The sequence below is a fragment of the Lathyrus oleraceus genome, chromosome 1, assembly GCF_024323335.1.
Source record: "Lathyrus oleraceus cultivar Zhongwan6 chromosome 1, CAAS_Psat_ZW6_1.0, whole genome shotgun sequence".
In the NCBI taxonomy this organism is placed as follows: Eukaryota; Viridiplantae; Streptophyta; class Magnoliopsida; order Fabales; family Fabaceae; genus Lathyrus; species Lathyrus oleraceus.
Genome location: NC_066579.1, coordinates 42,329,627 through 42,346,164, shown reverse-complemented (window position 1 = coordinate 42,346,164; position 16,538 = coordinate 42,329,627). Strand labels below are relative to the sequence as shown.

The 16,538-nt window shown below is 27.9% G+C and overlaps 1 protein-coding gene across 5 annotated transcripts in view; it reads right to left on the bottom strand.

Moving 5' to 3' along the window:
• Positions 1-4,268: 4,268 nt before the first annotated feature.
• Positions 4,269-16,538, bottom strand: part of LOC127094021 (cucumber peeling cupredoxin) — a 147,704-nt gene continuing 135,434 nt past the window's right edge. For 2 of the 5 annotated variants that reach the window (XM_051032915.1, XM_051032964.1), the window contains exons 3-4: positions 7,495-7,560; positions 4,269-4,402 (exon numbers count right to left, since the gene is read on the bottom strand). In XM_051032915.1, coding sequence (XP_050888872.1) covers positions 4,269-4,402; positions 7,495-7,560 — 200 coding nt within the window. Of the gene's footprint in view, positions 4,403-7,185; positions 7,780-7,857; positions 8,126-16,538 lie in introns of those variants that run through there. The other 3 variants (XM_051033224.1, XM_051033314.1, XM_051033046.1) reach the window with 3 other exon arrangements.

Sequence of the window (16,538 nt, the reverse complement as noted above, 5' to 3'; positions counted from 1 at the left end):
GCTTGAGAAGAGGTTTATTCGTCCTAGTGTGTCGCCGTGGGGTGCACCTGTTCTGTTGGTCAAGAAGAAAGAAGGTTCTATGAGATTATGTGTTGATTATAGACAACTGAATAAAGTGACGATTAAGAACAAGTATCCACTTCCGAGGATTGACGATCTGATGGATCAGCTGGTTGGAGCTTGTGTGTTTAGCAAGATTGATTTGAGGTCTGGGTATCATCAGATTCGTGTAAAGGCTGAGGATATTCAAAAGACTGCTTTTCGGACAAGGTATGGTCACTACGAGTACTCCGTGATGCCTTTTGGTGTGACTAATGCACCTGGTGTATTTATGGAGTATATGAATAGAATTTTTCATGATTACCTAGATAAGTTTGTTGTTGTGTTCATCGATGATATATTGATTTATTCCGAGAGCGAAGAGGATCATGCCGAGCATTTGAAGGTTGTGTTATCGGTGTTGAAAGAGAGGAAGTTGTTTGCTAAACTCTCTAAATGTGAATTTTGGTTGAGTGAAGTAAGTTTTCTTGGACATGTGATTTCGAGTGCTGGTATTTCTGTGGATCCTACGAAGATTGAAGCTGTATCTCAGTGGGAAGCTGCTAAGTCTGTTGCTGAGATTAGAAGTTTCCTTGGTTTGGCTGGTTATTATAGGAAGTTCATTGAAGGATTTTCTAAGTTGTCGTTACCGTTGACACAGTTGACTAGGAAAGGTCAATCTTTCATTTGGACTTCGCAGTGTGAAGCGAATTTTCAAGAGCTTAAGAGAGGATTGACTACGGCTCCTATTATTTTGATGAAAATTTTGGTAGAACCCCTAATCAATTTAGGGTAGAACTCCTTTGATAGATTTTTTTTGATAAAACCCTTGGTATAATCCATTGATATGATCCCTTATCATGAGAACCTTAATATAATCCCAGTGAAATTATTTTGATGAAAATCTTGGTGAAACCCTTTGTTAAAAATGCTTAATAGAATCCCGTGATAAAACCTCAATAGAACCCTATGCTGAATTCCCTTGATAAAAAACCCTTATAACATCCCTGATATATTTGATGGAACGGATTCCGCATGTCGGAGAGATTACTGCAGTCGGGGTTTGGACCTCTAAAGGCGGTCACAAATCATATGTCATGTATGCATGCTTTTGTGTATGCATGACGTATATGTTTTATGCATGCTTTTGTGTATGCATGATGTATATGTAAAATATAATAATAAAGGAATATATTTCTAATTTGTAATTTAAAAATTAGTCTATTATATTTATTGTTATTATTTCATGAGTTTTTTTAAATGATATAAATGTTTTTAATAATGATAATACATATCATTATTAAATTATTTTAAAAAATATATTTTATTTGTGTAACATTTTATTATGTGCTATTAGTAATATTTAGGATAAAATATTATATATATTAATTTTAATAATGTTTAGAAATAAAATAATATATTTATTATTCATATGCATTTTTAAATTTTGAATAATAGTTTTAATAATGAAAAATTTAATTATTTATTATATTCATTATTTAGTTTTTATGAAATTGGTATAATTTTCTTTGATATTTCTTCTGCCATATTAGTTTATTTCATTTTGCTTCCTTAAAAAAATTCAACCCTAGAGTAGAATTTTTTTTATCTACATTAAACTTTAATTTTAGTATCCAATACTCATATTTTTATAATTAATATAATTTATTTTAAATATTTTATCAACATTTGTGTTTTTTTTAAATTATGACATTAATTTTTATGAAATTAATGTTTTCAATAAATTTTTACCATGAGTTATTATGTTTTGTATTAAAAATAGTACACTCTCTTCTATTATTAGGGAAAAATAATTTCTTTTTAATTTTAGAATGAATAAAAACAATTTTGTAACATTTTATTGTGTGCTATTAATATTTGGGATACAATATTATAAAAAAAAAATTTAATGTTCATGTGAAATAAAATACCATATTTTTATCCATATGTACTTTTCAATTTTGAGTAACAATAAAAAAATGAAATATTTATTATTTTCATTATTGAATTTAATTGTGAACAACTTTAACTATGGTTTTTTTAAATATTTTATCAAGATTCAGTTTATTTATTAATATCAGAAATAAACATTATTATTTTTACATAGATTATATTAATTTTTTATGATTCAAATGAATTTTATTTTAATATTTTAATTAATGGACAAAAATGTTCGTATAGTATAATATATGTTAAATGAGTGGTGATGGATTAATTTTAATAGATATGGATTATAGTCATTTAATATCTATATTTATTATTTATATTTTATCAATATGAAGAATATTATTTTGATTATAAAAAAGAATAAATATAATTAATTATAAATATGAATAAAATGTTATAAAAATGATCTCTTTTATCTTTTATATAAGTAAACCATCTATATTGATTATTAATTACAAATCATAATGCAATTGGAATGAACAGTTACTTATCATAAAATTAATTATTAAACGTGTAAGATATGATTGTCATAACAATCTATGATGCATAGGTGAGGGTACAGCACCCAGTGCGGGTACTGGTACCGGTACAAGAATCAAAAATCAAGGTATGAGTGTGTTAATAAAAAAATAAGAATTTTCTATAAAATGTATGAGTAAAGAACAGAATTGTTAGGTTCTTACCAAAACACCACTATTAAAAATTGAAAAAAAAAACAAAACAGTAATGTTAAAATACAATAACAAAAAAATTAAAACACATAAACATACTATATTGATATTTGAGAAAATCACAAATTTCATTCAAAACCGAATAATGAAAAAAAAAATGAAGTACCACGAGTACGGTACGAGTATCCGGTACGGATGCATACCTGGTAGCGTTACTTCACCATTTTAGAAGTACCCATACTTCAGTGATAATAATACAAGAATATTATTTCTAAATTGTAATGCAATTAAAATTCAATTAATTGTTAATTATGATAAAGATAAATTAGTAAATTATTTAATAGATAAGTAAACAACCACGTCAATCAATTTTAGTCAATTTTAAACCATTATAAAATTTTATTATTATATTCATCAAAATGTGGAACTCAAGTCCATCAATTCATAAGTTTTTCTTTCATGATTTAAAACTTAGTCTATTATATTTATTGTTATTATTTCATGAGTCTTTTTTAAATGATATTAATGTTTATAATAATTATAATACACGTCTTTATTAAATTATTTATAAAAATAAAATATTTGTTCGCGTAACATTTTATTATGTGATATTAGTAATATTTAGGACAAAGTATTATATGTATTAATTTTATTAATGTTTAGAAATAAAATAATATATTCTAATGTTAATACTGCAAAATTTGATTATTTAGTATATTCATTATTTAGTTTTTATGACATTTTCTAATGACATTATATTCATTATTTATACTTTTTTTTGATAAATAATATTGTATATTAAAATGATAATATTAATGGTTAAAAGTAAATGTAGTGTAATTATTTTATTATAATTGCAATTAAAGTCTTTATTAAATTCTTTTATATTATTAATGATAATATTAATGATAATATTTTCTTATATATCTTTATAAATGAAATTGATAATTTTTTATTGTCATTATGAAATAAATAGTTGTAAATTTGATGTGATTTTATTGTTTAGTAATAAAAATTAAATTAAATTATAGATGGCTAGTAAAGAGTACAATGTAATAGAATTCAATTAGTTTTTCAATTTTCATTTATAATGTTAATTATAAAAAATTTAAATATTTATTATTAAAAATATCTATGTTTATTATTTTATAATGTTAATATCTATGTTTATTATTTTATAATTTAAATAAAATTATTTTTATTATTAAAAATAATAAATGTAATTAATTATTAAAATGAATAAAATATTTATAATGATATTAATATATAAGTAAATGCTTTATTTTTGTCATGCTATTAATATTTGAGATAAAAATATTAAATGTTTTAAACTTTTTTTTTAAATTGAATAAAATAAAATAATAGGGACTAATTACTTTTATATTGTCTGTATATATCAATAAAATAAAATAAAAGTAAAATAAAAGTCAAACTTATTTCAATATCCAACTGATAGGATTATGACGGTGTAAAATCCTTTTACATTGTCTGTATATATCAATTAAATCTTATTGATAATACAAATTAAATATATCCTAAACCCTAATTATAGAACATCAAATCCAAAAATTGAAACAGTGTAAATAACCATTCCAAAAAAAACTGGTGTGTCTAAAGCAACAAGTTTATGACAATAGCAATGAGAGCAGGGAAAGTAGCAACGATAGCAGTGGCTGAACCCGGTGATGGAGGAGTTGCGCCATGCTGAGTTGGAGAAGAAGGGGATGGTGTTCCTCCGCTGGTAGGTGGAGTAGGAGTGGTTCCAGATGAAGGAGGAGGAGTAGATGAAGAAGATGTTGCAATTTTCTCCTAAGCGAGTCCACCCTAGGTTAGTTTGTTTTGTGTTTGAGTGTTTACTTTTATTTTCTTGTGTGATTCTTATTTGGTTTACCTATATCTACCTTTAATTATCTGTATTTCCAATTGTTGAATCATTGATCATATGGTAACATTAGAACTTTCTGGACTATTGTCGTTTGTGTGAGGAAAATCTCTATACCTGAGCTATGAGAAAAACTTAAGTTAGGATGGTGGTTGGGTAGTATTGACCTGTGAGACATCAGACTCGTTAGGCTGATGCGAGAATCTCACTCAGATGAGATCCCTCGAAAGTATTATTGTCTTATGATTAGTCGTTCTGACGTTGATATTTTCAACCTCGACCTATGATTCTTAGGACCTTTGTAGAATCCTGAACCTATGGATTTTAGAACTGATAGTTGTGTAGTGTTAACCTGCGAGACTTGGGACTCGTCGGGTTAATACCAAAGCCACACTCAGAATATATCCTTTTGAGGATAGTATTGTCTTACGATTAGTCGTTCTGACCATAATATCTTTAAATGGGATCCATGACTCTAGGAATCATGTTTAGAACCGTGGAGACGATGGTTGTGTAGTGTTGACCTGTAAGACTTAGGACTCGTTAGATAAATACGAAGACCTTACGTAGAATAGATCATCTTTAAGATATTATCTTCTTACGATCTGTCGTTCTGATGATAATATTCTTGAATAAGGTATATGACTCTAGGAACCTTTTTAAATCCTAGAGTCTACATGTGGTTGGATTTCCTATTCCTGGAACATTTTCTCCATGAAACAATTAACCATGATGTTCCAATGATCACAAACCCAACTGTACATACATAAACATCAAAATTTCCACATTTAGCATGTGCCCATTTTAAAGGAATCTAAAGACTCTATTGATTGCAAGCATTTAGAAGACATAGATAGCAATTAGAAAAGTACTTATTCATTCAAGTTCAGAAATCCAAAGCTAGGATTGATCAAGGGGTTGATCTCATACGTGAAAAAAATTAGAAGGAACGACTTTTGTGTTGAGTATGATGACCTGTTGATTATCATGAACACCGAGGTGGATGCTTGGGCCATTTTTACTTTGGAACAATTTTATGACCCTCCCTTGAGGTGTTGCACCTTCCGGGGCTTCCAGTTGGCTCCAACACTGGAAGAGTTCTCACATCCAACTAATTAAGTGTCTAGGAATGAAGCAGATTTATTGATTTCGAAACAAAACAAAAAATAACAATGTCTTACTCTTGTACCATCAATTCAAGTCTGGGAATTTTTGTAGGTTTTCCTTGTACATAAACGTGTTTTTCATGTCAAGGAGCATGGAGCACGCCAACTATGTTTGAAAAGAAACATGAATGTAGTTATATAATATATTTTATATTATTGTAGGGTAACTTGTGTATAAAACTACGAGAAAGAATATTGTTGTCTCCAACTCTTTATGAAATTGTTTCTATGCTAACAAATTCAAAATAATTGTGTGAAATTAAGGATCCGGAGTCTTAAATTTGTTACATTAGTCGTTCGCAAAAACCATGTCATTTTTAAGCCTTTGAATGGTTTGTATGTTTGCAAAAGAGTTCTCTGAAGGAAAAAAAATAGCAATAAAATATTGAAATTAATAATTTTATAAAGAAAAAATAATAATGTCAAATATTTAGAATATAAAAGTATATTTAGTTAACAACAAATGCAATATTTGGGATAAAAAGTTAATACCTTCTCATCTAACAAAATGGTTTCTACGAATATTTGTTGTTCATCGTTTAGCAGATTATAAATGTCTCACAATCGAAAGACTCTAACTCGAAGTAACCAATCATCATGATTAGTGTTAAGATCTAAGATTGAATTTTCCATTGTTGATTATCTGTTAATATGGATATATAATGAATCTAATAGTTGTTATGATGAGGTATTTAAAAGTTAACAAATTGTTGTTTATTTATGTTTATAGTTTTTAAACGGCTAAATGAATGCAATTCTGATAGTAATAAATGAATATTTTTATTGTCATTATATCATGTCTTTTTATGTTTATAGTTCTTAATCGGTTAAATAAATGCAATTGTGATAATAATAAGTGAATATTTTTATTGTCATTATTTCATGTCTTATATTTTAAAAAATAAGGTTTAAATATTTATAATAATAATAATAATAATAATAATAATATACGTCATTATTAAGGTATTTATAAAGAGAGAATATTTTATTTTTGTAACATTTTATTATGTGTGGTTAATTTTCAATTTTCAGTAATAATTCAAAATTTAAATATTTATTATTTTTATTATTGAATTTAACTCTGAACAACTTTAAATATAGTTTATTGTAAACATTTTATCAAGATTTGGTTTTTTGTATTAGTATTAAAAAATTTAAATATTTATTATTAAAAATATCTATGTTTATTATTTTATAATGTTAATATCTATGTTTATTATTTTATAATTTAAATAAAATTATTTTTATTATTAAAAATAATAAATGTAATTAATTATTAACATGAATAAAATATTTATAATGATATTAATATATAAGTAAATGCTTTATTTTTGTGATGCTATTAATATTTGAGATAAAAATATTATATGTTTTAAACTTTTTTTTAAATTGAATAAAATAAAATAATAGGGATTAATTACTTTTACATTGTCTGTATATATCAATAAAATAAAATAAAATAAAATAAAAGTAAAACTTATTTCAATATCCAACCGATAGGATTATGACAATATAAAATCATTTTACATTGTCTGTATATATCAATTAAATCTTATTGATAATACAAATTAAATATATCCTAAACCCTAATTATAGAACATCAAATCCAAAAATTGAAACAGTGTAAATAACCATTCCAAAAAAAACTGGTGTGTCTAAACCAACAAGTTTATGACAATAGCAATGAGAGCAGGGAAAGTAGCAACGATAGCAGTGGCCGAACCCGGTGATGGAGGAGTTGCATCAGGCTGAGTTGGAGAAGAAGGGGATGGTGTTCCTCCGCTGGTAGGTGGAGTAGGAGTGGTTCCAGATGAAGGAGGAGTAGGTGAAGGAGGAGTAGATGAAGGAGGAGTAGATGAAGAAGATGTTGGAACTTTAATGGTTAGCTTTTGACCGCCAGATTGACAATGGGATGAGACGGTACATATGAAATAGAAATCACCAGTTCTGTTAAGAGTCACTCTTGCTGGTGATGTTGTTATTATGTCATTTGTATTTTGATTCACATTGCAGTTGTCAAAGTCTGCCTTGTTGGTTGCAGCAACAGTGTGCGCACCCGCAAAGAAATTGAAAACTGTAATAGCAGCATTAGGGTAAGACACTATTTCATTCAATCAAATTAATATTTTTAAAAGATAAAATAAAAACTCACCTAGAACATCGTTTTGTTTGAATGTGTTATTGGACGCCCAGTCAGAGTAAAACTTAGCGCCAGCACTACTTGTCCAACCTGTTGAGTCTCCAACTGTATGATCTGCTGCTTCTGTTCTTTCCAATATTGTTGCAACAAAAGCAAAAACTACTAAAATAATTGACATATTCCTTAACTGAGACATTCTTTTTGTTCTTCTTAATCTTTGTTTTCAAGTCGCCCCTGTTTGTTTGTGTATTTCTGTTTATCAGAAACACTTGAATTGAATTTGATATTATACCTTCTCTTTTGATTCATTATATATAGAGAGGATTCACACGCTATCCTTACTTAATTATAGGAGGAACTTTTCTCATTGAAAGACTGACTATTTCTTTTTTCTTTAATTAACTAATTAAATTATGATAGAGTTGTTGAATTGGGTCAATATTTGGGTTCCGCTAAATGCATGGATATGTTATCTTATATTCTTCCCTTTCTCACCTATTCACACGTTATCTTATTAAATTTGTTGTTTAATTCGGTAAAGTTTATTGTTTAGACAAAGTAATAGAAATTTCTATCTTCAATGAACAATTTACTTCATATTTAAATCAATTAATATAGATTTTTTTCCTCATATTTCATTAATTTTTTTACTCAAATTCTATTATTTTTATCTATTTTTATTTTATTTACTAAATATCGAAGCTAATGAACCTCAAAGTTATTCTTAGTTCTCAGTTTGGTTGAAATCATTCAATGTTTTTTTTAAAATTGAAGAAATTGATTAAAAGTCAACCATGTATTAGATGAATCACAAATTAGAAGAATTGAAACAATATATTATATAAGCTTGATTCGAGTCACAATTTTGTCTGACTCAATTCATGAGTCAAAAGGAAATCAGTAATTTGGCGTTGAATGACTTGATTTGATTCATTATTGTGGTTGCTCAAATTTAAAAGTGAGAGTGTGAGTCAAAGCTGGTGTTGAAACATACTCTATTTTTGTTTTGAAACTAACAAACTATTTTAGATTCTTGAAAAAATTCCTAAAAACTCTATTCGACATTAAAACGCAAACGTACAAGTAAGTTCCTCAATCATCAAAGCTTAGAAAATTCTTTCATAATAATTTACATCTAAAAAAGAGCACAACCAACTTGGGGATTTAAAAGACCTTTCAAGGACAAAACTCACTATAGCACTCAAAGACAAATAAAAAATCTTGCCAGTCCCATGTGATATAAAATACAATTGGAACAATCTTCAGATATTAAAAAGCAACAAGTTCCCAAGTATGTCGTCATGACATCTCAGGAGTCACACTCCTCCTTTGGCTTCCACATAAATATTAAAAATTGTAAGGACAGTTTTGGTAAAAATATTTCAATGATTTCATTTCTCCCTATAAAAGGAAGTATCCCACTCACTGAAAAACACCTCTTTCCAAAATTAATATATCACTAGAGAGCTCATCATATTTAGTGTGTTAGTATTTATTTCATATCCTTACTCCCACATAATTAGAGTGTAAAGTTGTTGTAAACACCTCAAATATCAAAGTATATCATCACTAGATATACATATAAAAAATACTCCTGTAAGCTTATGAGAAGCTTTGTCATTCAAAAGTGTAAGTCTAGTGAGGCTAAGAATACATAGACCAACATATATTGTAAGAAGAACCAAGTAAGGGAACAATCCAACCCCTCTTGTTGGGACATTCCTTTTTCCAACAACTGAAAGGTACCTTAGGGGATTCTGATATTTTGGACTTTTTGTGTGTGCTTACGCATAGAAGAATTTGATTGTGTTTGTGAATTCCAAAGACAAACTTTTTGTGAAGAAAAAGAATATGTTAGTCTCCAAGGGAATTTTGGTTGGGTTGCATAAAGGTCCTTGAGAATGAAACATTGGAGTTTCTAGCTCCTTCATTAGTTCAAACGGCTCGGGCAAGGGAATTTTCGTAGCATCGCATGGAGATCGCTCCAGATAAAATCTTGAAGTGCTTTGGTTCTCAAAAGGTTGTTGGCTCAAGATCGAGGAAACATCTTGAAGGATTTGTAGTTTAGTGTGTTACTTACAATAGAAGGAACATTAAGATTCACATATGTGTTTGTTAGTAGTTGGCTTTAAGTTTTCAGTTTATTAATTATTATATGGTGTGCTAAAAGACACTTGTAATAATTTCAAATTAGTGGAAGACCTATAATTTTTTAATTTTTCACCATTGGAGACTAGATTAAGTGCAAGCGAGGATGCTGCCCATAATCATTATAAATACTGGTGTACAATTCTCTCTATCATTCTCTTCTAATTTATGTACAATTTACATATTCTAGCATTGTATAACTTTATGGCTTTATCACTTTCTAGAATTATACGTTGTTAGTTTTATTGTTCATAACTGTTTAATGTTTAAGCTTATGTCTGTGTTAGATCTTGTTTGCTAAACACTGTCTTTGATGATTATATTTGTACAAACCTGTAATATGATAATCTTAATTCGATTGGTCAATATTTATTGATACATCTCGTTGCAAATTGAATTTTATTAAGCAGCACACATTTTTATAGGTTCTCCATAAAACCTCCAATGACAGCCTCCAACAAATTTATTAAATTTGTTGTTTAGTTCAAGTGATTCAATATTTTTATCGATAAAGTTTATTATTTAGACAAAGTAATAGAAAATTCTTTCTTCAATGAACAATTTATTTCATTTTTAAATCAATTAATTTAAATTTTTTTCTCATATCTTTTTAATTTTCTTACTAAAATTTTATTATTTTTATCTATTTTTTATTTTACTTACCATTTATCGAAGCTAATGTACCTCAAATTTATCCTTAATTCTCAGTTTGTCTGAAATCATTCAATGTTTTTTTTAAAATTGAAGAAATTGCTTAAAAGTAAACCATGTATGAGTTGAATCATAAATTAGGAGAGTTAAAACAATATTTTATATAAGTTTGATTCGAGTCACAATTTTGTCTATCAAGTCATGAGTAAATAGGAAATCATTGTTTTGGCGTTAAATTGCTTGATTTGATTCAAGGTTTTTCATGTCTGAATCAAAAGCATCTTGACTTGAGTCATAGTTATGTTTGACTCAAATCCAAAATGTATTCAATCTTGACTTGAGTCAAACTTCTACCTAACTTGAATCACAAATGTAAAATCTTGATTTTATCATCTCGATTTTAGTCACTTTTTTATTTTGAGGACCTGACTCGAATCATCTTCCTGATTTTTTTATTATCTATTTTGTACCTTAACTCTAGCACAAATAAAATAAAATAAAATCCCTCTAGTGTGAGCTTCACATTAATTCAGTTTTGAAAAAAAAACATTCATCTTTTAAAAAGATTTTTTTGCGTTCCCTCACAATCTTAAAAACTATAAAACATTTTGTAATCACACCAACTTTGTTTCAAATCAACGTTGAAGAAATACCTATTATTCGAGTTAATTTTTTGAGCACAAACAAGTTGTGTGTGAGAATCTTCCGGAAAGCTTCATCTTCAACATTTAACCAAAAATCCATTATTGTGGTTGCTCAAATTTAAAAGTGAGAGTGTGAGTCATAGCTGGTGTTGAAACATGCTCTATTTTTGTTTTGAAACTAACAAACTATTTTGGATTCTTGAAAAAATTCCTAAAAACTCTATTGGACATTAAAACGCAAACGTACAAGTAAGTTCATCAATCATCAAAGCATAGAAAATTCATTCATAATAATTTACATCTAAAAAAGAGCACAACCAACTTGGGGATTTAAAAGACCTTTTGAGGACAAAACTTACTACAACACTAAAAGACAAATAGAAAACCTTGTCAGCCCCATATGATATATAATGCAATTGGAACAATCTTCATATATTATAAAGCAACAAGTTCCCAAGTATATCGTCATGACTTCTGAGGAGTCACATTCCTCTTTTCGCTTTCACATAAATATATTAAAAATTATCAAGGACAGTTTTGGTAAAAATATTTCAACGATTTCATTTCTCTATATAAAAGGAAGTATCCCAGTCACTGAAAACCACATCTTTCCAAAATGAATATATCACTAGAGAGATCATAATATTTAGTATGTTAGCATTTATTTCATATCCTTATTTCCACATAGTTAGAGTGTAAAGTTGTTGTAAACACCTTAAATATCGAAATATATCATCACTAGATATACATATAAAAAATACTCATGTAAGCTTATGAGAAGCTTTGTCATTCATAAGTGTAAGTCTAGTGAGGCTAATAATACATATACCAACACATATTGTAAGAAGAACCAAGTAAGGGAAAATATCACGAGGTGTGAGGACTGGACTAACCAAGTTGGTGAATCAGGAGAAGTTCTTGAGTTTGATTTATTTTTAGTCCTTGCTTTATCTTATCTTCATACTATTAATCACCTCATACACATACTTAATTTTTTAAAAACTCATTCTAACTTTCATTTTCCATGAAATTCATGAGAAAAATTATCTATTATTACAACATTGTTAAAATTTTAGAAGGTTACAATCCAACCCCTCTTGTTGGGACATTCCTTTTTCCAACAACTGGAAGGTACATTAGGGGATTATGATATTTTGGACTTTTTTTTGTGTGGTTACACATAGAAGAATCTAATTATATTTCTGAATTCTAGAGACAAACTTCTTGTGAATCAAAAGAATATGTTAGTCTCCAAGGGAATTTTGGTTGGGTTGCATGAAGGTCGTTGAGAATGAAACTTTGGGTTTCTAGCTCCTTCATTAGTTCTAAGGCTTGGACAAGAGAATTTTCGTAGGATCGCGTGGAGATCGCTGCAGATAAAATCTTGAAGTGCTTTGGTTCTCAAAAGGTTGTTGGCTCAAGATCGAGGAAACATCTTGAAGGATTTGTAGTTTAGTGGGTTACTTACAATAGAAGGAACATTAAGATTTAAATATGTGTTTGTTAGTAGTTGGATTTAAGTTTTCAGTTTATTAATGATTATATGGTGTGTTAAAAGACACTTGTAATAATTTCAAATTAGTGGAAGACCAATAAATTTTTAATGGTTCACCATTGGAGACTAGATTAAGTGCAATTGAGGACGCTGCACATAACCATTATAAATACTGGTGTACAATTCTTTGCATCATTCTCATCTAATTTATGTACAATTTTAATATTCTAGCATTTTATAACTTTATGGCTTTATCACTTTCTAGAATTATACGTTGTTAGGTTTATTGTGCATAATTTTTTAATGTTTAAGCTTATGTTTGTGTTATATCTTGTTTTCTAAACACCGTCTTTGGTGACTATATTTGTACAAATCTGTAATATTAGATTCTTAATTCGATTAGTAAATATTTATTTAAACATCTCGTTGCAAATTGAATTTCATTAAGCAGCAGACTATTTTTATCGGTTCTCCATAAAACCTCCATTGACATCTCCAACAAATCTATTAAATTTGTAGTTTGGTTCATGTGATTCAATATTTTTATAGGTAAATTTTATTGTTTGGACAAAGTTATTGAAATTTCTTTCTTCAATGAACAATTTATTTCATTTTTAAAGTAATTAATTAAATTTTTTCTCATATTTCATTAATTTTCATACTAAAATTTTATTATTTTTATCTATTTTTTATTTTACTTACCGTTTATCGAGGCTAATATACATCAAAGTTATCCTTAGTTCTCCGTTTGGTTGAAATCATTCAATGTTTTTTGAAAATTTAAGAAATTGATTAAAGGTCAACCGTGTATGAGATGAATCACAAATTAGAAGAATTGAAATAATATATTATATAAGTTTGATTCGAGTCACAATTTTGTCTGATTCAAGTCATGGGTAAATAGGAAATCAGTAATTTGGCGTTAAATGGCTTGATTTGATTCAAGGTTTTTCATGACTTGAATCATAGGCATCTTGACTTGAGTCATAGTTATGTTTGACTCAAATCATAAATGTATTAAACTTTGACTTGAGTCAAACTTCTACCTAACTTGAATCACAAATGTCAAATCTTGATTTTATCATCTCGATTTTAGTTACTTTTTTATTTTGAGGATCTGACTCGAATCATCTTGCTGATTTTTTTATTACCTATTTTGTACCTTAACTCTAGCACAAATAAAAATTAAAAAAAATTCTCTCTAGTGTGAGCTTCACATTAATTCAATTTTGAAATAAAACATTTATCTTTTAAAAAGATTTTTTTGCATTCTCTCACAATTTAAAAAAAAAACTATTTGTAATCATACAAACTTTATTTCAAATCAACTTTGAAGAAATACTTATTAATCGAGTTAATTTTTTGAGCACAAACAAGTTGTGTGTGAGAATCTTCCAGAAAGCTTCATCTTCAACATTTAACCAAAAATCTATTATTGTGGTTGCTCAAATTTAAAAGTGAAAGTGTGAGTCCTAGCTGGTGTTGAAACATACTCTATTTTTGTTTTGAAACTAACAAACTATTTTGGATTCTTGAAAAAATTCCTAAAAACTCTATTGGACATTAAAACGCAAACGTACAAGTAAGTTCATCAATCATCAAAGTTTAAGTTCATCAATCATCAAAGTTTATAAAATTCTTTCATAATAATTTACATCTAAGAAAGAGAACAACCAACTTGGGGATTTAAAAGACCTTCTGAGGACAAAACTCACTACAACACTAAAAGACAAATAGAAAATCTTGCCAGCTCCATGTGACATAAAATAAAATTGGAACAATCTTCATATATTATAAAGCAATAAGTTCCCAAGTATATCGTCGTGACTTATGAGGAGTCACATTCCCCTTTTGGCTTTCACATAAATATATTAAAAATTGTCAAGGACAGTTTTGGTAAAAATATTTCAATGATTTCATTTCTCTCTATAAAAGGAAGTATCCCATTCACTGAAAACCACATCTTTCCAAAATGAATATATCACTAGAGAGATCATCATATTTAGTGTGTTAGCATTTATTTCATATCCTTACTTCCACATAGTTAGAGTGTAAAGTTGTTGTAAACACCTTAAATATCGAAGTATATCATCACTAGATATACATATAAAAATACTCATGTAAGCTTATGAGAAGCTTTGTCATTCATAAGTGTAAGTCTAGTGAGGCTAATAATACATATACCAACACATATTGCAAGAAGAACCAAGTAAGGGAAAATATCACGAGGTGTGAGGACTGGACTAAACAAGTTGTTGAATCAAGAGAAGTTCTTGAGTTTGATTTATTTTTAATTCTTGCTTTATCTTATCTTCATACTATTAATCACCTGCTACACATACTTAATATATTAAAAACTCATTCTAACTCTTCTTTTCTATGAAATTCATGAGAAAAATTATCTATTATTACATCATTGTTAAAATTTTAGAAGGTTACAATCCAACCCCTCTTGTTGGTACATTTCCTTTTCCAACAACTGGAAGGTACATTAGGGGATTCCGATATTTTGGATTTTTTTTTGTGTGCTTACACATAGAAGAATCTGATTGTATTTCTGAATTCTAGAGACAAACTTCTTGTGAAGAAAAAGAATATGCTAGTCTCAAAGGGAATTTTGGTTGGGTTGCATGAAGGTCGTTGAGAATGAAACTTTGGAGTTTCTAGCTCCTTCATTAGTTCAAAGGCTCGGACAAGGGAATTGTCGTAGGATCGCATGGAGATCGCTGCAGATAAAATCTTGAAGTGCTTTGGTTCTCAAAAGGTGGTTGGCTCAAGATCGAGGAAACATCTTGAAGGATTTGTAGTTTAGTGTGTTACTTACAATAGAAGGAACATTAAGATTCAAATATGTGTTTGTTAGTAGTTGGCTTTAAATTTTCAATTAATTAATGATTATATGGTGTTTTAAAAGACACTTGTAATAATTTCAAATTAGTGGAAGACCAATAAATTTTTAATGGTTCACCATTGGGGATAAGATTAAGTGCAATTGAGGACGTTGCTCATAACCGTTATATATACTGGTGTACAATTCTCTCTATCATTCTCTTCTAATTTATGTACAATTTTAACATTTTAGCATTGTAGAACTTTATGGCTTTATCACTTTCTAGAATTATACATTGTTAGGTTTATTGTGCATAATTTTTTAATCTTTAAGCTTATGTTTGTGTTAGATCTTGTATCTAAACACTGTATTTGGTGATTATATTTGTACAAACCTGTAATATTAGATTCTTAATTCAATTAGTAAATATTTATTTAAACATCTTGTTTCAAATTGAATTTCATTAAGCAACACACTATTTTTATCGGTTCTCCATAAAACCTCTAATGACAGCTCCAACAAATTTATTAAATTTGTAGTTTAGTTCAAGTGATTCAATATTTTTATAGGTAAAATTTATTGTTTGGACAAAGTAATTGAAATTTCTTTCTTCAATGGACAATTTATTTCATTTTTAAAGTAATTAATTTAAATTTTTTCTCATATTTCATTTATTTTCTAAAGAAAACTTTATTATTTTTATCTATTTTTTATTTTACTTACCATTTATCGAAGCTAATATTCTTCAAAGTTATCCTTAGTTCTCAGTTTGGTTGAAATCATTCAATGTTTTTTTTTTAAATTGAAGAAATTGATTAAAAGTTAACCATGTATGAGATGAATCACAAATTAGAAGAATTGAAACAATATATTATATAAGTTTGATTCGAGTCACAATTTTGTCTGACTCAAGTCATGAGTAAAT